Source organism: Manacus vitellinus, unplaced genomic scaffold (assembly GCF_001715985.3).
Source record: "Manacus vitellinus isolate BGI_N305 unplaced genomic scaffold, ASM171598v3 scaffold_6_pilon, whole genome shotgun sequence".
Classification (NCBI taxonomy): Eukaryota; Metazoa; Chordata; class Aves; order Passeriformes; family Pipridae; genus Manacus; species Manacus vitellinus.
This window is the reverse complement of record NW_021940750.1, coordinates 30,910,113-30,933,290: the sequence shown is the minus strand read 5'-3', so window position 1 is coordinate 30,933,290 and position 23,178 is coordinate 30,910,113. Positions and strand designations below refer to the sequence as shown.

At 38.4% G+C, this 23,178-nt stretch overlaps 2 protein-coding genes across 3 annotated transcripts in view; one reads left to right on the top strand and one right to left on the bottom strand.

The window, feature by feature from the left end:
- The window catches only part of CCDC85C (coiled-coil domain containing 85C), a 44,935-nt gene extending 38,589 nt beyond the window's left edge, over nucleotides 1-6,346 (top strand). The window contains exons 5-6 of the mRNA XM_029964144.1: nucleotides 538-636; nucleotides 2,222-6,346. Coding sequence (XP_029820004.1) covers nucleotides 538-636; nucleotides 2,222-2,311 — 189 coding nt within the window. The 3' untranslated portion in view covers nucleotides 2,312-6,346. The remainder of the gene's footprint in view (nucleotides 1-537; nucleotides 637-2,221) is intronic.
- CCNK (cyclin K) lies at nucleotides 3,434-23,178 on the bottom strand. Of its 2 annotated transcripts, XM_018082624.2 has the most exons (12): nucleotides 23,146-23,178; nucleotides 21,297-21,563; nucleotides 20,210-20,291; nucleotides 19,480-19,611; nucleotides 18,550-18,655; nucleotides 18,351-18,408; nucleotides 16,064-16,233; nucleotides 14,304-14,590; nucleotides 10,237-10,270; nucleotides 9,573-9,647; nucleotides 6,773-7,401; nucleotides 3,434-3,921 (listed from the first exon to the last, which is right to left on the bottom strand). In XM_018082624.2, exons 2-11 carry the CDS (start codon nucleotides 21,491-21,493, stop codon nucleotides 6,779-6,781), a joined length of 1,764 nt encoding a protein of 587 aa, XP_017938113.1. In that variant the 5' UTR covers nucleotides 21,494-21,563; nucleotides 23,146-23,178; the 3' UTR covers nucleotides 3,434-3,921; nucleotides 6,773-6,778. The 2 variants fall into 2 exon arrangements, with proteins under 2 accessions (XP_017938113.1, XP_017938111.1); XM_018082622.2 differs by lacking the exon at nucleotides 3,434-3,921 and having other exon boundaries at nucleotides 6,081-7,401.

Sequence of the window (23,178 nt, the reverse complement as noted above, 5' to 3'; positions counted from 1 at the left end):
CGAAGACCACACACTTCAGCTGCACAGTGGGATTTTCAGTGGTACAAACCTTTGTTCCCCTCTTTCCCTGAAGGCCAAAACACCGTCAGACCTAAAGGCTGCTGGCCTGGGCTCACTGCAGTTGCCCCATGACTTGGATTAGTAGGAGGGAGTAGAGTAGCCCTACTCCTGTGAAAGACGGGAAAGGAGGGAGCACAAATTGCTGGGGGGCTGCCTTGTTGGGGGGCTGCCTGGAACGTGGGGCTACCAGCAGCCTTCCTGGAAGAGATGTGCTTGTGGACACAGGCAATTTGCTGCCAATTGTCACATGGTCCCCCAGGACTGTGGCAGCAGCAACAACATGCAGGTGGTGGGACAGAGGCAGGACATCGCAGGGGAACAGGGAGGATGGAGGTGCTGAGCTTGGTGTCACGCTCGTCCTTGCTCGTCTTGAGGCTTTGTGAATCCTGCCGGTTTAAATACTTGTTAATGGTGTTCTCAGGGACACAAATAATTATTTGAGGATCATAATGCTTTTTTAATATTGTTTTTTTGTAGGTCCTTGAGGTCCATGAAAATCTGGACAGGCAAATGCAAGACAATTATGAAGAAGACCTAAGTGAAAAGGAGAAGGCGATTGTTCGCGAAATGTGCAATGTAATAACTCTCTCAGCAACTCTTGGGGTTCCTTTTGTGGTCATTTGTTGGAAGTATGGAGGAGCAGGGATCTGCTGTGTGTAAGCCTTGTGAGGCCTACAGGCACAAGGGAAGAGTGGAGGCTCTGCTGACCACTGTTTTGGGTGTCTGTAACGAGTGCCTTGTTCACTGCACGGAGCAGCCTTTGCTCAGCAGATAGTTCCCACTTTGCTGCCTTCAAGGCTGTGGAGTAGCTCTTGTAGCTGACCGAGAGATGTGCAAGGGGCTCTCCCCGGCTAGGAGAGTCCTCTTAGCAGTTGTCTCCACCTGTGCCATTAGGCCTGTGGTTTGGGCCAAGCAGCAATTGATTGCCACCTTTAAAGCCGAACAGCTTGAATGGGTTTGAGCCTAAACCATAAGATAACATCAGAGGGAGAATTTTCTTGTTATGATACGTGGGGTTCTATTAGCACTGGCAATGTTTTGGGCAACCACACTGTTAACTGAGCTGGCCACATCCTGTATGGTGAGTGTTTGTACCAAACCACTGCTCTGAGGTGTCTGCTGGGTGTCTGCTGTCATGGCATTGCCTCCAGCCTCAAAGCACCTTGGCCACGCTCTGGCTTTGAACAAAGAGTTTGGGATTTCTGCTAGAGCACAGCCCGAGCTGCACGATGCCTACACTTGGGGATGTGCTGTTCGACTGCCCACAGCAGGGAGGATGATGCTTATGAGCCTTCTTTTTTTAAAGCCCACGCTGGAGGTCAGCCCAAGTGGCATCATTTAGTGCCTCCCAGCAGCTGAGAGGAGCCTAATGCTCTGTTTTAAATTCTGAAATACACCTCAATCCTAAAAGGAGGGTAGAAAGAACACAAGTGCATCTCGCAGAGCTAAATCACTCCGAGCATCCTTGGCAAGGGCGGAGGCACTTCACTTTGGTTGCTGGATCCCTATAAGCAGAGCCAAGACCAGAGTAAATGAGAGCCTGCTTTTTAGGATATTGATGCCACAGTCCCTTATAGCTATGCTAGGGGAAAGGTAAAATACCATAACTTCATCCTCCAGAATTGACTCGTTTCTATTTGTCTCTCATCAGCTGTTTTTTCTTTAAATATTCATTTTATGTAGATTCAAGGCAGTGTTTTGCAGTTTGTTTTTTTTTTAAATAGTCTCCCTTACCCCAGTGGCCCTAGAGGGATAAAATGTATGTTTTTAGAAAGTCATGTGTATATAATTTTAATCATTATCTTTTTCATTATCTTTTCTGTTCATGGTAGCATCTTTTCTGTGAGCATGGCAGGGTTGACCTTCCATTGAACTTAACTTCTGAATCTAGTGTATTTGTTTTATACTATTACCCCAGGCAAAAACGGTTCTAATTTCAAGAGGGACTAATTAGAAAAATGCATCAATGGTTTCTTTTCTTGGAAAGTGGTGCACAGATGCCATCCAGTGTCCCTGCTGAGAATTGCAGCCCAGTTCCAGGAAAGGGCTGGTTTTGACTTCAATTGCAATTAAAAAAATACTGCAATTCCTCAGAGGCTTTGATGTTTGGGTTTTTTTAATCCCTGTCTTCTCTCCCCCATGACTTTATTTTTTCTTACAGGTTGTCTGGCGAAAGCTGGGTGATGCTGCGAGCTCCAAACCCTCCATCAGGCAACATCTGTCAGGAAACCAGTTCAAGGGTCCCTTGTAGGAACACCATACTGGTGACTGGAAGTGATGGATTCTGTGAAGACTAAAGAGGCAGAGCTCAGTGTTTCTGGCTGCCTGTTCTTTAGGATTTGGGGTTGAGTTTTTTTCAGGGTTTCCTTTTTCTTCTTCTTTTTTTTTTTTTTTTCCCCAGCTTTTTTTTGTAACAATAGTGTAAATATGGCAGCTAAAGGCCTGATTTCCAGGCTGTGGTGCTCTGGAACTACTGTTCAATGGGTAACCATCCAATAATGCCAGACTTGCATCATTTGTATTGTAGTCCAAATCTGCTTTGTTGTAATGGTCTGTTTGTAGAATTAACTAACTCCAGAGAATTTCTAAGAGGAACAAGAAGAACCCTTGACCTGCGGAGAAGTCACCGTTTGTACTGCTCCTGTCCACCCACTTGTCAGTGATTCATAGCTGGGTTAGTGGCTCCAGGCAGCACTTTCCAAGGAAAATGCAAGTCAAATTCACTGGCTTACTGCCTGCCAAGTTCATGAGCTGCTAACACTTTTTTTGGAGGTCCTTCTTTTGAAGAATGACATGCAACTGTTTTCACAAGGCTCTGTGTAAAACATTGAGTGGCAAGCTAAAAACACTTGTACCACCATACTTTGTATGGTGGTGCTCATCACACAAGTGTACAGAAAGGCTTGAGACTCTGTATCAGCTGTTAATGAACTATTTTTCATGAACAAATGACACAAGATTTCTGCAGTTGTAATGTGAATGAAGTCATTTAGCCACACACCAGTATTCCCTACAAATATGGCAACACTTTTCCTGTAAAGCTTTCACTACAAAGTAATTCAGCAAAAAACTGCCATCCTAGCAGTGCTTATGGCTTTCACAGGATCTTCAAGAGCAGCTCATCTTTCACATAAGGAAGATTTGGGTGGGTTTTTTTAATGTTCTTGCTGGATCCCTCACCTATACTGGTTCCTGTGTAAGGTAATCAAACAACAACCTTGCAGAGCTGAATAAAAACTCCATAAACACGGGCTGTCAGGTGAGACTGCTTCCTGCCATTCAAGCTTTATTTTTGTGAATGAACCAAAACAAGTGAGTTTTTCCTTCTTCAAATGGTTGTATATAAAACAATAGGACTTATATTTTGCTATTGTGGAGTAGCTGCCTGTGTAGTTGTAAGAATTTGACTCCCTCCTTTTCCAAGTTGTCACAGCAGCTGTCCCTGTATTTCATTAGATGTTCTTTCCCAATAGTCCAAGGAAGTGGGGCTTCGTTATTAGAACTCATTTCTGTAACATAATTTTAAAGACAGGCATGTGAAAAGATCAAAGCCTCCTCTTCAAAAGTTGCATTGATTTTAGTGATTATTTTGAAGATGTAATGACCTCAAACACCATTCCTTTCCTTTTATTCTCTGTAAGAATCAGTCACAGCTACAGACAGCTGAATTAGCTGGACAGGTTCTTCCTCTTAAATTAATTTGTTCTACCAGTTGAGTTCTTGACTTGTGGTATTGTATTAACAAGGAGCACCGATACAATACCAAGGAGCCCATGCTGCAACTTATGAAAGGTAATTGGTCCTATGGCGTACAATAAACTAGCTGCCTGGGTGAAGAATCTGCAGTGTCAGAGCCGAAACCTGTAACCAGTAAGAAAATAGAGAAGGAATACAACCGAAATACACAGTAACCCATAAGAGTAAGAACCACGTCATTATTCATTGCAGAAATAAAAATGTAACAGTCGAGTAGGTTATTTGAAAACAACCAAGAGCCACCCCCGAAACCCAAGCACATATTCTCACTCACACACTCACCAGTAGATTTCTTACTATTGCTCAGTCAGTGAACACTGAGCTAGCTAGCTCTCAGTCTAATAGTATTTACATCCCATGGAGTCCGGAAAAATCCATTCTAGAGTCTGACTGTGTCCTTAAGGCACAGGAACTTTAGAGGATTCTGGATTTCCCCATCTTCGCTTTCTGTTTTGACCTCCAGTTTCTAGTCACCATTGACAATTACTTGTCTTCCTGCTGTACAATTTGTACCTTGAGATTTCCATACCAGAAAAGGTGATGCAAAGCAGAGGTATCACTCTTTCTTAACATCTAATGTCAAACAGGGTTACTTTAATCTACCTGCTTGAAAGCCCATTTTAATTTTGATGGCATCTAATCACTGGATTAAGCAGAGAATTTAAGTATATTTGGAACAAGGTTAATTTATGTCAGTGAATTTTAACTAAAGCAATGCAAATGTTGCCAGCACTTAAAGAGAGTTAACTGTGTTGATGACATGCTTGCTGTTTAAGGGGTATATTAGGCTAGCAGGTCCTCTCAACAAGAGAAGAGCTACATTAATCAGACTACTGGTCTCACCAGCTACGTAATTCCCATTCAAATATTTCCTGCTATCAAATTTCTCTCAAAGTCTATTCAATGACTTCAAGCAAAGCTTGTTTTGTTCTACCTGCAGATCTCACCTACAGGGGAAACAGTGCTGCGATTGAGGTCAATTCAGTAATCCTGGAGAGCCAGTTTACAGGGTAGCCAGCAATTCATCTGAACAACCTTTATACTTAGGGTACCGCCCAGTGATTTTTTAAGATTCTATTTGGCAGCATCATCTTCAATATAAGATGTGCATCACTGAATTTGCAGAAGAACACAACAGTGCTGTACCTTGGGGTGTTACTGTTCGGAGGTTTTTAGGCTTGCTACTCATCATACTTAGCTCTATTTGAGCTATAAAGTGTCTTCCTGGGGTAAAATGATGATCAATGACTTTACGGGATGACTTGGGTGCTGAATTTTCAGCTGTTTAAAAAGGTATTTTATATGCATATTTAAATTCACTATGTGCTAAGTCTCCAGTGAAAACTACCTGAGGAGCTTTGTACATTAAGTTGGAAGAGAGCATCCCTTGAAATAGTGGCCATTAAATTGATATATTTGGCGCAATAGCCCAAGATAATTTCCTCAAGATTGAAGCCCTGGGTTCTGCAATCCTCTGGCAAAGAAAGCATCCACTGTTTACAAAAGGACTTTGCTTGCTTAAGGAAAGTAAAATCACATCCTTGACTTTTGTTGGAGTGACTGAAGTAAGCAGCATTTTCCTAACAGTTCCTGAAATGCTGCAGTGTAACCAGCTTCAGTTGGCTCTTCGCACCTTGATAAGACTGCCGAGCACAACCTTGTTTGAGAATGGCACATTTTTATCCAAATATTAGATATTAAAAGAAATCAGTGTTAAAGTGACCTTTTATCTTTCTAGAAACTGTGGGGGAAGAGTACTACTGATCTTTTTCAAAGTGCATGACTGTAAAGTGATAAAATTGTATATTTTTCATAATGTGGGGAAAGTCTATTTGTGCTGCTTTAGAAATCAGTTTAAAGTTTGATTTCTGTTAAACCTGTGATCTTACAGCCCTGCTATATTTTCTGTATATGAATTACAATGAACTGGAAAAGTTAGCACCTGCTGTTGTGTATATAGCAAAATTCTTTAGACCTTAGCACGCGTTTTTACCTATTATTGAACCACTCTGGCTTTTTTGGGGAGGGAAAGTAATAGTACAGATTTTTTTGATAATGTGTGTAAAACATTCATTTGAAATATTTTAGTAAAAATGAAGTAAGAAATTGATTGTGATAGTGTATACTTCTAGCTGAATAAAATAAAATACATTCTTTTTAAATAAACTGATGAATAAGATTTGGGAGACCACTGCTGAAATATCTTGCAGTAAGTACCATAGTTGTGAATTCTGAACTAATATGAAGAATCTGGAAATCCACTAAATTCAGAACCAATTTTATTTGGGTAGAGTGAACAAAGTAGTCCCATTTATAACTATGATGTACATCACAGTAGGCTGTTACATTCAGACTTCAACACTTAGAAAATATATATATTATGTACAGGAATTTGCAAATAGGTGTAAACATACAATATTTTAAGATACCAGTACATTCCAAACCAAAACTATCAGCAAGGCAAACACCTCAAAATTATTCCAGTCAGCTAGCATTCAGAATCTCCCTTAAATAAAGCAGCTTTCATGCTTGACATCATGTTCTTTTAATTATTACTAAAAATGAAGTTTCTTATTATAGATCACATATCATGGTATCTGGCTATTTTGATACTCAAAAATAGGCACTGATTTCTAGAAGGAAATTTTCTTCTTACTGATATAATTGAGCCAATATGGCTGGTTTTGCTAGTACAAAGTAATCCAGTGCTGGAATAAGTCAAGACAATTTAAACTTAAGTCAAATGTATAAAGTTAGAATAGATACTGCAAAGCTGATTAAAATCTAAAAGCCTATATAACTCACCATAAACAATACTGCAAACAGATCAGCTAAATTTTCATTTACTCTCATTTCTTCATCTAAATTATACAGATTACCCTCCTCTTCATCTTTACAATGTAGGTTTTGGCTAGCTACTCCTGCCTAGTCAACATAAAGGTATCGTGCAAATTACCTCATGCTATCTCATCCACGTAGCACGTCCCAGTCCTGCTACAGGTGGCATACCAGGTGGTGGAATTGGAGGTGGGACAGGTGGCTGTCCACCTGGGGGAACAGTAGGTGGGGGGTAACTAGCTGGTGGCATTCCCAGCCCTGGAGGTGGATGAGGTGGTACTGCATGAGTTGGAGGCAGTCTTGGAGGTGGGAAATTAGGATTGTATGTAGGTGGAGGAGGATATCCAGGAGTAGGAGGTGGAATATTGGGTGGGGGGAAAGAAGCAGGGGGAGGAGGTGGAACTGGTGGTGGAGGGTTGGGAGGATAGACATGAGGATGATATGGTAGATGAGTTGGTGGTCCATAGGCCGGTGGTAAAGCTCCATATGTTGGTCCTTCTGTTTTCATCATTGACTGAAGACTTTGATAACCCTCCCCTGACATGTAAGAATTTGTAGTAGACATCCCTGTAATATAACTGGTGGGGGGTGGGGGTGGGGGACGATGTGGCAGAGGTGGAGGTTGATGTACTGGGGCAGGATGAGCAGGGGGAGGAATCTGGACCTTTGGCATATCTACTGAGTCCACAGTAGTAGATTGCTCTGGTTCTCCCATTGAAACTGCAGTTGTCAAAGGAGGCTTCCGCTCTGGAAAAGAAAATTTCATTTATTTTTTTGAAGTGGCAATAACAGCTTCTCAATACTTTGTATTTTTCTTCCAGTTAACACAGCAAAAGAGAACTCAATTCTCTATGTCTCTGAATGCCACATGGTATCCAGTCAGATCTTCTTAGGTCACTGAAAAACAACTAAGCTGCTTAACAAAGCTTCAAGGTCAGCTTTTCCCATTCTAATAGTTAAATTCAGCTTCCTTTCCTATTACTATTTTTTTGTAATTTACATATTGTTGTACAATCAGCAGAATTAGCAGACTGGATGGACGGAATCACAACTAGTGGATTTAAAAAGTCATGGGATCCAAGGTACCAAAAATCTTTTGATCAGTGCTTCCATCTTCTTTAGTCTAGGCCTCCTTTCTACCTCTTTGATAGTCCAGGAGGTATCCTGGGATTACCCTCTGCACTTCACCTGCCTCCCATATTGGGAAATATTATTTGAGAACACAGACCAAAGTCTCAAGTCTTTAACACTCAGTTCTACACCTGTTTACCAAAAGAAAGACAAAAGGAAAACCAGAGGGTAAGTAAGAAGGACATAAAATCTTATCAGCTTTGTTCCACTGATTAGTTTCAGGGAACTCAGCACCTGATACTCTGGAGAAGTTCATAAAAAGGTCAGCATTTTAAAGAATTACACTTGGCCACTTCTGGAAAGGACATGTTCTAAGCTGTCTTCTCTTTAAATAAGAATTCCCCCCCCCCCTTAATGCAGACTCTATAAAGTAAATAATACCCCTAGGATGACTGACCTAATAGCAACCTCTCTGTATGGACAGAGTCAGTATTCAAATGGCCAACAAAAAAGATTTTGGGGCATCTTGACCTCCATCTTGCTCATATATATAAGCATCTAAAACATTGTTCAGTAAGAAAAGTTATTTAGAAGCAGGTATAGGGCAGCCATTTCTGGTGGCATACTAAACTGTCAGTGTGAAACAAAATTTGAGATAAAGCCATCTCCTAGTACTTGTGTTAATTTTGTCAATATGCATTCTTGGTTTTCACCTGATTTTTCCACAGTTGCCCTTTAAAGACTATTCTGAAAATGTTTCAATGCTCATACGATCATATTTTTGTAGAAACAAATTCAAAGAGGAAAATTTTAGATAACAAGGGAAATAAATCTATTACCTGCCTATGTAGGATTTACCTTATCTAAACAGTGATAATTTTAACAGCAAAGTCATCCCCTAGGACAGCCACATAATTAACCATGCAAGGTGGGTACGCTGGCTGTGGTACCTATGATTTCAATGACTTCTAGCTCCTACTGCTCCTTCTTGCAGGCAGTAATTTCCCCATTTGCTTATTTTCAGAACCATTCTGGATGCAAGATGTGCATTCAAGATTTAACAACTGAAGGAATAATGAACATGGTATTTAGAAAAAACCCTTCATTCTTCATTAGATTTTAACAGCTGGGAAAAACGGTCCTACTGTATTTCAGAGCACTGCTTTTCTCTCTTGTTCTTTCCTGTTCTGAGCTGTCATCTTAGAGTTACATTATGGACCGTGGTCTGTAAAATATTTATGTCATATTTAAGGGTCACTGGAAGGACAGCTAATGCATCAAGGCGCTGGAAGCACATTTTTACAACAGTACAGTTTATTTGGCAAACATAAGGCATGTGTGCAGTGTTACTGTTCTCTGGCAGATAAAAGTCATCTGATGTGCAGCAAAGAATGCATCCCTTGTATTTTGAAGTGACACACCTGCAGAATTCCTATACTACAGATGTATAGGAATACAGATGCATGGAGGACTTCTACAGGACAGCTGGAAGCCCATCTAGTAATCTAATATGGCATCTGCCTTCCTTTTGAGATCACGAGTCCCTTCTTGCCTGCTATTGACAATTAGTTTCAGTCTCCTAGGCCTTTAAGAGTTGCAGCTTTGTTTTGCCCTTGTCCACCCAGTATAGTCTTGTTTCCATCATAAGTTTTTTACTTCTGTCTGGAAAAGCCTGTGCTAGTAACATGAAATTCCCTCTAGAGCTTATTGAACTTACATTTTAACTTGCCAAGCTGATTAATCAAGGCAACAATCCCCTGCCCCCACACTGTTACCTACCATGACCTGGATGAAAAGCAAGGCAATTAACAACAAGAGTAAATGTGCTGAAGAAAGTAAAAGCTTACCTGGAGGGGGATGTGCAGGAGGTATTGGTGGATGTGAAGTTTCAATTTTAGAAATTTTAGATGGTGGCGGTGGTTCTAAAAAACATTTGTCAGTTCCTAATTGGTTATTGCTCTGCAATATTTTCCAAATTCCAACTCTGGTCTCACACTAATGATTATCATATCATATTACACTACACAGAAGTACAGTGGAAATCCTATATACTAGGTATGTTTAATAGAGAAAACTAAAATCATCTTTGTATAAATCAAGTGGCATCAAGTATCCCATACAAGTCTTCCAAAAGAACCCATGCCCACAAGTCCAAACAACTTTAAATAGAGACAAACTGTCCCAATAACAGTATGTAACTGAAGATGAGCAAGTACATGTTTTCTAGCCCAAAACTTTAACTTGTAAATAGTTGAAACAGATCTCAGAAGTTGACTGAATTAAGACTGTATTATGAGACCCTTGAGGCACAGTTATACTCAATTATTTCAAGTTCTGCAGCTAGGAACTTCTAAAAAAATATATTTAAAGTATATGTTTAAAGATGCATTATCAGGATCAAATAGTTTAGAATTGCCAAGCCTGTAAGCAAACAAAGTGCATGTCAGCAAATGACTTATTCTAGTTCAAACAGCAAAATGGAAGCAATATGAATAGAATACTAATATTTACCTGCTGTCTTTGTTTCTTCTTTTGGAGATACAGCCTGTTTGGAGAGGGAAAAAATAAGATTAAAATAAGACCATTACAATCAGTCTCTTTTCCCAGGTAAACAGGACAAGAGGAAACAGACCCAAGTTGTTCCAAGAGTGGTTTAGATTGGATATTAGGCAAAATTTCATCATGGAAAGGGTGGTCAGATATTGTGGTTGAGTCACCATCCCTGAAGGTATTAAAGACATGTAGATGTGGCACTTGGGGAAATGGTTTAATGGTGGACTTGACAGTGCAGCATTTTAACAGTTAGAGTCAATGACCTAAAGCTCTTTTCCAACCTAAATGATTCTATGGTGTCTTTAGATAGATGCAAGACAAACACTGAATAAAGTCAAATCACACTGGCAAAGCCCAGCTCAACTGGCAGAATGAGAAGGCTGGAAAAATAACAGGTATTTTAGAGAGAGCATTTTCTGCTGTTCTCACTGTGGAGTATTGCATCTCATTTAATGTACTTATCATCCACTGCACATCTGTCATGGTCTGGTACGCTGCTCACTGAGCTGAAAACAAGAGACCTGGCCTCTATTCCAGGTTCTGCTTTGACCTGTCACTCAACCTTTGCCAAAATCACTTCAGGCCTTTATGCTTTATTTACCAAGACAGGAGGGCAGTGAAAGTGTTGCACAGCATAGAACATTTCAGAAGCCTTCAGATGGAAAGCATTGTATAAAAAACAAATGTTATGCCTGCAAAAAAAATGTATGCACTCTGAGCAAAACCCAAAAAATCACACATCATCTTTCCAATCACAAGTTTTTGGTTGGGTTTTTTTCTTGTTTGCTTGGTTGTTGGTGTATTGTAGTGTTTTTAAAGAATCTCAGATAATGGAGTAAGAAAAAATCTTTCTGGATTACACAGTCCCACTGAGATGACGACTTAATGGTCTCAGAGAAAAGCAGAAAACTTAACTGAAATTTTAAGTACAAATGTATTTAAAATTAATGATAAAGGTCAGAGGGGCATGGTACACAGCTTCTTCGTCTTTTCAATGAAAAGGGTTTTTCAAGGGACTATTTACCTCTAGTAGCTTTACCTTCACAAACTGTTGCTCTGTTGCCTTCACTTTCCACAGCAAGAATGGACATACATTTCAATTCAACTTAAACAACAAATTTTCCTTAATTCTGATAGGTATTCTCAAAATTTTTGCTGTCCCATTTTTGCCTGCTTGAGGCAACCTCTTTCTTATATTCCTTTGATAGTCATTTCAATTTTCCAGACACCTTCCAGCTGCTTTCCAGCTTTTTAAGGACAATCTTTATCTTTCTATTTCAAACACACATACTTTTTCTTGGTGACTCTCACAAACTCATCTGCTGCCTTCATTTTACTCGGGTGGTCTTTTCTTGACTTTCTAGCACTAAACTAATTCCTTGCCTGTAAAACTTAACACAAACATCAGCTGTTCCTGCACTTTCAAACAGAAGCAAATCTCCACTACTGATTGGACCTTTTCCAAAAATCAGTCATTCTGTGAAATCAGTTGATCAGGTGATAAGAAATTAAATTACTGTGCATTTGTTAACATGGAACAATGTTCAAAAAAATAACATAATTGAGGTACACCATTAGAATGGAACAAGAAGCAACTGAAGCCAAATAACTCATGTGACAGAAAAGCAAACATCAGTTTAAACTGTATTTATGCTAAAGAAAAAAGGAAGAAAAAAAAAGAATCAAGTAGCAACAAAACCAAAATCTATAAACATTTAAATCACCTCTAATGGCAGCTGCTAAAATAGAGATGAGCATTTATTTGGTCCTTCTATTGTATTGTAGTTTGTATTTGCCCAGCCAGGACATCCCAGGGTCATAATAAATAATAATAATCAACATTATTTATTAGCATTCTGATGGATATTTAATAATTTCAGCTCAATTCAAACCACAATGGAGCTGTTCTTTCACTGCTATTTCTAGTGCATTAAAATTGTTCCCACTAACAATTTCTAGTTTAATCCAACTAAATGAACTATTTACATCTAATGATTCATAATATATTTTTAGTGAAATCAACTGAAAGTTTGAACACTCTTCACCACTAGAGATGCAAAGGATGTGCAGATGCTTTAGACATCTGGTGTGGGTCTGTAAGTCATGGGCCAATGCCTCAGCTGCTTGAAAGTATCTTGGCTCAGTAGAAGGTAACAGAGTTCTAAGAGTTCATGTAAACTGAAAATCTGGCCTTCAGGAACAAAGTGTATTTCTGTTCTGCACAAACCAAAGATGTCATGCAAAGCATTTACAGAAGGAGGCAAAGATTTTTAAGTAAGGTTTATGGTACATCTAACTGAAGAACATTTTAGAAGCACCAAGTAAATCTTTCAAACACCACATATCCTGTTCTCCCAGACTGCTGTCTGGAAAAAGAACAATTTCAGATCACCATATTTGCTTTTCTCCAATTCGTGCTGTTTGTGCTGTATTCCTACAAAACTCCTGTTGACTCCCCGTTTGCTTTTTATTTGTTGTGGATGACTACAGTGTACTAGGATTTAACTTTTTCTCTGTGCTATTTACTTCCTTAATTATTAGGTGATAGATCTCAAACTAATTTCAAGAAAAGCTAAGTTTCTCTGATGGCTTGACCAAAGGTGGTTGTTAAAGAACAACAGATAGTATTCATGCAAAAGGCATCACTTTTTTCCATGAGGTAGTTCATTAGAACATGTGATGGGGCAAAATCTGTAGTATTGTAAAGGCCGTTATGTGAATGAACAGGCATTCATAACAACATCCAATGGATGCACATCAAAAAAACCAAATTGTTATTGCTAGTTTCTGATGTGCCAAGAGAGTTCCCTGCCCTAGAGGTCTGACAACGCAAACAGAATTTGTGCTGATGGCATAAAAGCATGAAAAGAAATACACAATACCTATGAAGAGCTCTCACAATTTTCAAGCTGATTAACACGTTATCAGCTTTCTATCCTGCACAGTGCTAAAGTTCAGTGAAACAACTAAAAATTTCAGTGCAGGTGTTTTCCTGTAGTAGGCTGTATTTTGCAATTACAAGATCAACATTTTACAGAGTTTTGTTTTTGTCTTTTTTGGGAGGCTGCTATCCTGAAGATGCTGCACCCTTCCAAATCCATTTCATTCAAGCATTCGAGCATTTGGTGCTTCCTCATGGTTTTTGGTTTTATTTGGTTTTTAGGTTGGTTTGATTTTTTTCCCCCCAATGTCTGTTGTCTAGTTTGGGCCCACATTAATTACAAGTTAGAGCAAAAGCTGTAAAAGCTGTACAAAATTTACTTCCTACATAGACTTGTTCCAAAGATTTTACTTCAGAAAGCACTCCTCTTGCTAAGTACATGCAAGAAGATTTGGGTAACACTTTTGCCCTTTCTTGGGATAACTTTAAAGTGAATAAAAAATAATCCTAAAAAGTGTAGATTAAATTCTTAAAGGTTAATTTGAACTTGATGACTGTGGAAAAGCTCTCAGAGTACTACTTTGTGATACTATCCAACTGCTAATGGACCACTTATTATGAAGTGATAGTACGGACAAAGTGAGACTTTAAAGTATGATGAATATTTAGGCTTCTACTGTTATTAGATTATTTTGAAAGTCTGTTTTTAGGAATTTTTACACACTTTTATTTTAGAGGCCACTGTTCTCTTAAAATTTGCAATCAAAGAGTCAACGTCTTCATCATCATTATGCACATCTCTACATTCAGGTGTAGCACAAGAAACCTTCCCTAAACTATGCCTGCTTAACAGAGAAAACAAGAAAGTTTGATAGCACAGAACCACAAACACCAAGAGCCTTAATAGCTCATGCTATTTCTCCACTGGTTTTGCCTGAAGTGGAATAAGAATGTGATATGCCAAAACTGTAAAGGCTGTTCTGCATTAACATACTTGCTATATAACCAATGAAAATCTACCATATAAAATTAATTACCAGGCTCATTCTTAAAGCAAACACAAGTCTGCTGCACACTGTGGCCTTCAAATCAAGTGGGCATCAGATCAGCCTGAAAATAAATTGAAAGTTAAAGTTCAACTTACTGCTGGTCTTTTAGTCTGTCTAGGAGGACTTGACTGGGGAGAGGGCTTTTTAGATTGCTGTGCTTGTGTTTGCTGCTGCTGCTGCTGCTGTTGCTGTGCTGACTGTTGCGACTCTTTTTGCTGCTGAGTCTGTGATTGCTCTGAACTCTGGGACTGCTGGGACTGCTGTACTGTAGGTGCCTGGGGTGTAGATTGAAGAGATGGTGGCTGCTGCAACTGGTGAGGAGTATGATGAGGCATTTGCTGTTTTCCTTGTGAGTACAGATCCAGGATCTGATGACAGATATCTTAATAATAATGAAAAAAGAAATCCAAAGTATTATACCATTTTCATGTACAAGTGTACATTTAACACACAATTATCAACTCTGGAAAAATTCATTGCAAATCTGTGTTACAATGAACACAGATTTGACTTTTCTTAAACAGACTAATTTTCAATTTATACTTGCATTTCTGAGTTTCTTCTGCCTATGCTGAACAATATGTAGATGTATGTGCACACCTTTCAGAAAAACACAGTGTCTTGGTATTAATACATTGTATATCATTATTGTGTGCCTGGAGAGCCAGGTAACCATGTTAACAATATTGCAATACAGCAAGAAAGGGAGTGAAAAATGATTATATGCTAAAAGATACACATCTAGTTAGGCCAGTCAAAAAAGTTTCAGGAAGCTAAGTAAAGGACCAAATGTCTTCTTCCAACACGTTAGGAGCTAAAGGTCTGCAAGAAAACATGTAGATCCAACTGATAACCAGGTGTAATAACAGCACTTAAGAAAAGAAAACCTTCCTAAAAAAAGCCAAATGAGCTCTTTCCATAAGCATTCACTATTGCTATAGCAGAAATTGCAGAAATTCTCATTCTACAACCCTCTTTGACATGGATTCAGAGGAGGATCTATCTGAAAGTGAAGGAACTTTGAAAAAAAGCTGCAATAAAGCCAAGGCAAGTAACCATTTAAGAAATCAGAACTGTAAGGTATTCACCTAAGTTCTAAGAGCAACAAAGGCTAAAGCACCTGAACAGCAACACATAGTGTTCTAATTTCCTAGAATGCAATGCCAGATTGTGACAACCATAAATTTTAGAGAATATTTCTAAAGCAATTCACGGTACTAAAGCATGCTTAGCCTGACACTTCTAAGTCAATAAAAATTTTAATGAAGACAAACGAGTGGCCACATGACCACAATTTCCTAAACAGAGTCAAGAAAGGTCTTGCTTTATTTTATGAACTTCCTGGGGTTCTCTCCCTCAAGAGGACAAGTTTAAGAGAGTTGTATTGATAAAAAAGATCCATAACTCATCCTCTATCTGAATTCATCCCCCATAATGAATTCACGAAAAAACCCCTAACCTAGCATAATTCAGTCAGAGGTCAATTATCAATGAGAAAACCACTGGAAACCAGGCTCCATTAGTTCCAGTGTTTGTAGAGCCACATTTAAAATGGGGAGAAGGGAATCATTAAAAAATTGAAAACATACCATGACGATTTATAAACTAACCAAGCTGTAAAGCAAATATTAACCAGAAGACTAATCATGATGAGTAAGTATGCTTCTAGATTAAGCCAGTCTAGTAAGTTCAATTTAAAACCTGGTTAAGGTATAGCACATACTACCCGAGTTACACACTCGACACATAATTATTTAGACTAAAACCCAGATAAAAAGTAAATTGCATTTATTTATGACCTAGGTCACACAGTTAAAAGAAATACTCCTCTGTTTGTGGTAAACGGTTTTCATACCTTCCAAAACATCAACAGGAACATCTTGGACAAACTGCTCCCACCATCGTCTGTACATTGGTTTTGATGTCCATTCTTGTATTTCAAACTTACACAAACGTCCTGCTAAGTACATAACTGCAACAGCTATGATCTCAGGCTCCCACTGCAGGGACAGGGTGGTGCAGAGACTAGAATATAAAATAAACCAAAACAAAACACAACCCTGAAGATTACCCAAATGTCAAAGTACAACACTTTAATGTACAACAGCTATAACTGACAGTGTATAAAATCCCCACCACACTTTTAACGTCGTGGGCATTGAGAGCCTTATTAAACAGAAGAGTTTACAAAACTAAACTGTTTCTGTGCTACCACTATCATGAAACAAGGTAATTTTACACAAATAATAGAGAGGGAATCAGTCTACAGAAGCAATACAACACACAAGAACATCAAGTTTGGGGTTTAAAACCACAAAACATAACACTATATGGAAAAAGAGGGAAAAGACAGCATTATATTTCAAGTATGGGCAGCTACAGTCTCACCTGTAGTGTTCATTAAATATAGTGTTCATGTTCATTGCTACACAACTGTGTGCTGTCACTGCATTGCACTGGTAAAGGAATGCTACCCACACTGGATTTTAGTTTCCAAATGTTTGTCAATAAAATGTAAACAAGTACTAAAAAAAACCCCCAAACCCACAGAACAGCCAACATGAACTTGTAAAGCAACTTGTAAGGTCAATGTGAGTTCTAGACCAAGCTGTAAAGATTATCTCTTGAATAGCTTTTGTTAAAGCTAATGATAAAATAACTCATATTATTAGTATTATTCATATTAACTCATAAGTTTCTGTCATAATCAAAGTTACTATTTCCTGGTACCAATTTTAAATTTTGAAATACTTTTTCTCTCTTTTCCCTTTTTTCTTTTTTCTCTGTAGATTCTGTAACATATGGTCTACTTATGAATTTTAGATCCAGCTAGCCAGCTGAGTTTTTGTGAATTCACTGAGGCTGTGCTAAGAACACAATCCCCTATTCTAAAGGTCTGTAGTGCAAAGTACAGAATTATTGTCCCAGGATCCTAGAAAACAAGTAAACTTCTAACAAGGTGCTTATTAAGTAAGCACAGCACAGCCTCTTCAGAACGGAGGTAAGTATTAGGCATTATTTGGAATGATCCCTCCAACTCCATACAAGTGTTTTTCTGAAGTGCATTTTCTTTAATTATTCAGTTTTAAAAATTATTAAACACTATCTAATTCCAAGTACAATAGTGCCAAAATTTTGATGGATACACTACAGCAGTTTTCCCTGACAAACTTAGCAGTGACAGTCATGCCATAATTTTGTTCCACCTGTAAGATCATCACCTGCAAGACTGACAGCAGCTGAAGTAAACATCTCTTGAGATACACATTAATTTTCCTCAAATTAATTTGGACAGTTCAGGTGATATTTACAGAATGTGAACCTATACAAGGCAAATTCAAATCAGGCACATGAATAGAAATACACCTCTTTTTTATGATGTTCTACTGCTGTAGCCATGACTGAAAGCCATGTATTTACCATTTCTGAGCAGTCAGGCCACTTTACACATTTTCTTAAGAGTTTGCTATGGAAATGAAAAATTACATTTAAGCATCCTCAGTGAATTAACTTGCCCAGTTCTGTGGAATCCTCCTTAACAAGACTAAAGTGTGTCGAGTTGTTTTGGTTGGGTTTTTTTTAATAGGACACTACACATGAGAAGTGCTTCTATACACACTCCTGCTAATTGATATAGTCCTTGTATTACAAATTCATTATTCAAGAAATTGTAAATTAGTACTAAGAACCGTATTCCTTATTGAATTTAATGGCTACCTCACTATTACCAAAATACCACATTAAAAATACATTGATCAACATGATGGAATTGAGAAATGACTTCTTTTTCTCAGAATGTGCTACATATCACAGACTGGGCAAGACGCCAGCTTCTATCCTGGAGATCTACAATTTGCTTTGGCCCTTTCAAACTTAACTTTTTTTTTTTTTTTAATGCAGCATTAAATCACTACCACAAAATTGCAAAGTTCTTAATAGTCTACTTCTGTACTCATTCTGAATTCTGTGGTCAATGGAACTATCATGGTAACGATGGAAAGAAAAAATGATGAACACGACAAGGAAAACATGTGACAAGCAGAAAACAAATAAGAAACTTTTGTCAAAGAAATATCTAATCTCACAACAAAGTTAGCAACAGTAACTATTTCACTTTCAAAAAGCTTCCTAGACTACCTTACCTGTCATTGACAAATGTCCATGCCATTTGAACCAGTTTTTGAATTTTATTTTTGTCTCCTGAAAAACAAGCAGATAAAAATTAAGAAATAAAATCAGGAGGGACAAATAGTTTGAAATAGAATATTCTTGTACTGTTAATGTATACTAAGTTCTGAAAATTAATAACAGGCATTACTTGCCCAGCTTGCAATATTTTACCTTTGAGTTGTTTGGCATACTTGAGAAGAAATTGGTATGGATGTTCCACTTGCAAATCAAACTTTATTGTTTGTAGTAAGATTCTTTCAAGCACCATCACTTCTTCCTAGAGAATGTTACAAGGTAACCACAGTGTTATTCCATCTTTTACCCAGAGATATTTTACACTAGTGTAGAGCATGACTACACAGCACCTCCAGACAATGATGTTTGTCTGCTTTTGCTTGATTAGGGTTTGTCTCCAAGGAGAACAGAAATCTCTCCAACTTAAAATATTATTTTAAACCAAGATACCTTTTCTTCACATTTATTTGAGGGAGGACAGGGGATGTGGGGCTTAAAATTCCTTTTTTTCCACAGCAGAATCAACTGAATCAGACACAGTACGGAAGTGCCGAATACACAAAATCACAATACAAATGTAAGCTCTCATCACATTTCTCTCATGAGTTTCAGCAACTTCTGTTATTTATAACAAGGAAATTTTGAGAGAAGCATAGTTTTGCTAAGTCAATACCCTATACAGGAAACTTCTCAATACTTCTGAGATCTAGTTCTCTTAAGATTTGCTATTAATTGCTTCCTAAAATCACATTAAGATTGTTAAATATGAGTTATGTCTTGATGACATTTTTTGCTCTGACCCACATTACTCAAATTTCCTTTGATTTGCAAAATAACACCAGAACTTACATTAAATAAAATGTAAATTTTTTATAAAAATAATTATTCCAGTAAGCTCCCAAAGCTACTTGTATTAGGAAGAATTACTTTCATAGCTACCCATCACTTCACCCAGAAGAGACATAAATGCATGCTGAACATCTAATTTAATTTAAAACAACTGAAAATCAGCCAGTGCTCTAAAGAACATATGCCACTTTGCTGGACTACAACAGGATGAAATAATTTCAACATGAATATTTTTACCTTTGGGTCATCTCCAAACTGCCCAAACTGTACATCATTTAGCAAGCTTCGAGCTGTTTTAATTATATCTTTACATTTCTTAGGTGTTTCTTCAACCTTTCCCGCTAGGAACAGACAGCAGGCTCCTGTCACCTAAAAAACCAAAGTGCTTTCAAAAAGTTGTCTACATGTAGATATGCAATATAGTATAGCATTGTAAAAGCACTGTAAGTTTCCATTAACAGCTCAGCAGAAGTCTCCCAGGAAAGACTTAATGTGCATATTAATTTCCAATTTTAATAAAGTGGTAATTTAAACTTCTACTTTCTCAAAGGAAAGATACAGATTTTGGAGGACTATCCATTTTATAAAATTTCATTTCAAGGTCAGAAAACCAAAGCACAATTTGTCCTGGTTCAGCATTGTCTGTCAAGTAGTTTTAAGATGGTATTACACTTCTTTTTTTCCTTTCAGTCAACACAGAAGTGCCAGCACTATAGCTGTTACTATTCTCAAAGAACATTCTCAGTAAGACATAACTGCAATGTCAATATTCTTCTAAGTGTAAACAGAAATGTGTAAACAAGCAAGAACAGTGTATTTTAAGCTGTAATGATTAAAAGACAAAATGTTTATTTCCCATCATTCAGAAGGGTGGACAGCAGTAGTACCCAAGTGATTAATCAGTATTTCAAGTAGTCCATTCCTAGTGCAATCACTGAATTAAGTCATCAATATTCTAAATACTTACATATCTTGGAAACTGTTTGAAGGAATGAAACATATAAAACCGATGGAAATAAATTATTCCAGTTGCTAGAGTATCATAATGTCTGTGGTGCAGGATAAGGACTTTCAAACAGGACATAAAAAAAATTTAAAACCAAACATACATGAAGGATTCTGCTTTATCAAGTACCTCAAGTAATTGGCTGTTCAGTGACCAGTCAGAAAACGCTGCAAGTAAAACAGGAGCTTTAGGAAAAAAAAAGCCACAAACCTCTCTAAAGCTGTGTAAATACTGATTCAGCCTAGATGCAGTAGATACCTAAAGCATTTACTGGAGGTGTGCAAAGTCCCACAGAAGGATCCACACAAGGTCATCCTTGTGTTACGCTGTACCTGCTCTAGAGAAGGTCAAAACCAGCAGTAGGTACATGAAGGAACTGAACAATTATCACTTCACATTAAAGTGTTGGTGTGGAGGAAAGTACTAACTATTCACAACTACAGATGCAAATAAAACCTTCTCTTAAAGAAGAGTAAAATTTAATTTTCACCACGTTTTATTAAACAAAGAACTAAGGAGATTAAAAGAAGCATAGAAAAATAGGAAGCAGAAAATTTAAGTGGCTGTCTATGAGAGAGTGGGACAGTTGGGAGGACTTACTAACATGTACAAAGTTGTAAATCTCAAATCAACCGAACAAAAAACCAGCCACCATAAACCAAGACTGAGGAGGCAGAGGTTGGAAGTCTCAGATGCACAGTCCATAGAAAAATGAGTGCAAAATTCAAAATTTGAGAAGTTACACAGATTAATATACTAAGACATTGAGTTTCATAACTGACAAAAGTTATCCTTAATTGGCAAGTCTGTATCATCTTACTTCTCTGTTGCCAAAATGGTTCAGTTGCAACCTTGTTTATCCAAGGAACGGATAAAAATTGTGCAGGAAAACATTCAATCAAAAGGCAAGTAAACGCAAAAATATTTTTTATAAATGATTCAAAAATGGTCGAACAGCTAACTGAGCACGTGACACTTCTTGTACGTTTTATTCTGAAAACCCACCATTCATACAAACATTTCACACCAACTTGAGTTTAAAGGATACAGCCCTAAACGTGTTCCCACATCGAATATGAATCTGGCCCCCTCTCTGCGGTATCGAGCCTCAGTAGCTGGATCAAGCCCTTCTAGCTGGGATGGAGTATGTGCCAAATCTTTCTTATCCCAGTACCAACATGGCTTTGTATGGTCCAGGTTTGCCAAGTTTACAGAAGGGCTGGAATTTTCTTTATTCTCCTTCATTTATTAAAACAGAATTGTCCTTGCTTTTTAAGTTTTCAAAAAGGGTATCTCCAGAGAGTCGCTTCAGGACCTTTAAGAAAAGACAAAAGGATTTCGTTAAAAATGGAGAGGACTTCCCCCCACCCCTTACTGAAAGAAGAGTGAAGAGGAGTAGCGTTTAATCTTGCCCATTGGAAAGGACTTTTTTTGTGCTCAAAGACAAGTAATAAATAACCTTGCCCTTATCCTCGCCATATACTGCAAACACAATCAAAGAAACAGCCATAGGTTATCCTTGCTATTCTCTATTTAGTAAAGAAACTTCATGAATGCATAATAAACAATATCTGCTACTTCTTAGTAGAATAATTTCCACCTACTTTGTCCATAAGAATAGGGAAAAAACAATTCAGTGATGGCAGCAGCAAGATTTGAAAATCTGGGGGGGATCTACTCACTATTGGTAACCCGAAACCAATTGGTGAGGTGAGTCTGAAGGTCCGTTTAAATACCTGCCTGCTCTCACGGATATCCCTGGTGCTAAGAGGAGCAACTGCTGAGCAGAAAGCTTTGGAAAGTGATCTGCACTTGTGTTTACTTGAAGGAAAAAAAGTAACAAAACCAGTGTTCCTTCAGATACCAAAATCAAGACAACTGGTGTAAGTTTTCAGGGTAAGGAGGCATCTAAAATCAGCCTCAAAACAAGGCAGTTGATTACACTCCCAGACTGTGCCAGCCGGCACTTTGTGTACAAACACTCGGATCACAAAGCTCTGCAGCAGCTTTCTGGTGTCTGAATTATGACCGATGTTCAATCACGCCTCAATTTAAAGACAGAATGAAGACTTGCTGTCTATATTTCTTTCAGGCACAAAACCACTCTCACTGCAATTCCACAAACTACAGATACTATGCATTTTACTGCAGTCACCTGCAAGGGTTTGCATAACAAATAGTGATTAACACATGATGCAATATATTCGTTCTGTGCTGAACAGCCACAGAAAAAAAAAAACAAACGTGAAACTCTTATAATCAAGCTGTTGCTTTTCCAGACGTTTCTCTTCCGAAAACGGAAGAGAGATCACGTGAACGGCCAAAAAAACCTCCGATGCCGACAGTCAGCACCTCGCTCAACTCCAAAAACTTTCTCTTTTCCAGAATAAAGGAACCTGTCTTTGCCCCACGATGGCTTCGGAAGGACCTTCACAACGCGTGTTGTCGGTCACAGACAGACGAAAACTGCCACCAAAAAAAAAAGGAAATGGCTACTAAAAACTTTTTCCAGAGCCAACAAAAGCGCGCCGTGCCACGAGCGCACATACTCATCCTATTTACTAGAAAAAGCGCTATTTTTTACTACTGCTAGGGTTCTTCTTCTTTACGACTTATTTCACTTCCTAACATCTAAACAGCTTAAAAAACAATTAACATCGAAAGCGCCCGACGCGACATGATCCGCTTCTATAAGCGCCGAAAGCATTTCCGATCACAGAACTGGGAATGAATGAAAACCATCACCCCGCAAACATCCCAAACGAACCATCTCCAAGGTCCCAACCCAGCCCGCACCGCCCGGGAAGAACAACGAAAGCTTTTCCTTGTCTCTTTACGCGCCCCATTAATCCGGAGGGGAGCTCTGGAGCTCGATCGCGGCTTTTTTTCCACCTTACCTGGGACGACCCCGCCGACCGCGAGCACGGCTC

What these genes read in the sequence shown, in the direction of transcription:
- CCNK (XM_018082624.2), bottom strand. Translation starts at nt 21,493, where the DNA reads ATGAAGGAGAATAAAGAAAATTCCAGCCCTTCTGTAAACTTGGCAAAC. An exon ending in GTGGGAACACGTTTAGGGCT is followed by an intron (nt 20,292 to 21,296) that starts GTATCCTTTAAA and finishes CCTGCACCACAG; the next exon opens with ACATTATGATACTCTAGCAA. An exon ending in TCCTGCACATCCCCCTCCAG is followed by an intron (nt 7,402 to 9,572) that starts GTAAGCTTTTAC and finishes TTTCTTTTCCAG; the next exon opens with AGCGGAAGCCTCCTTTGACA.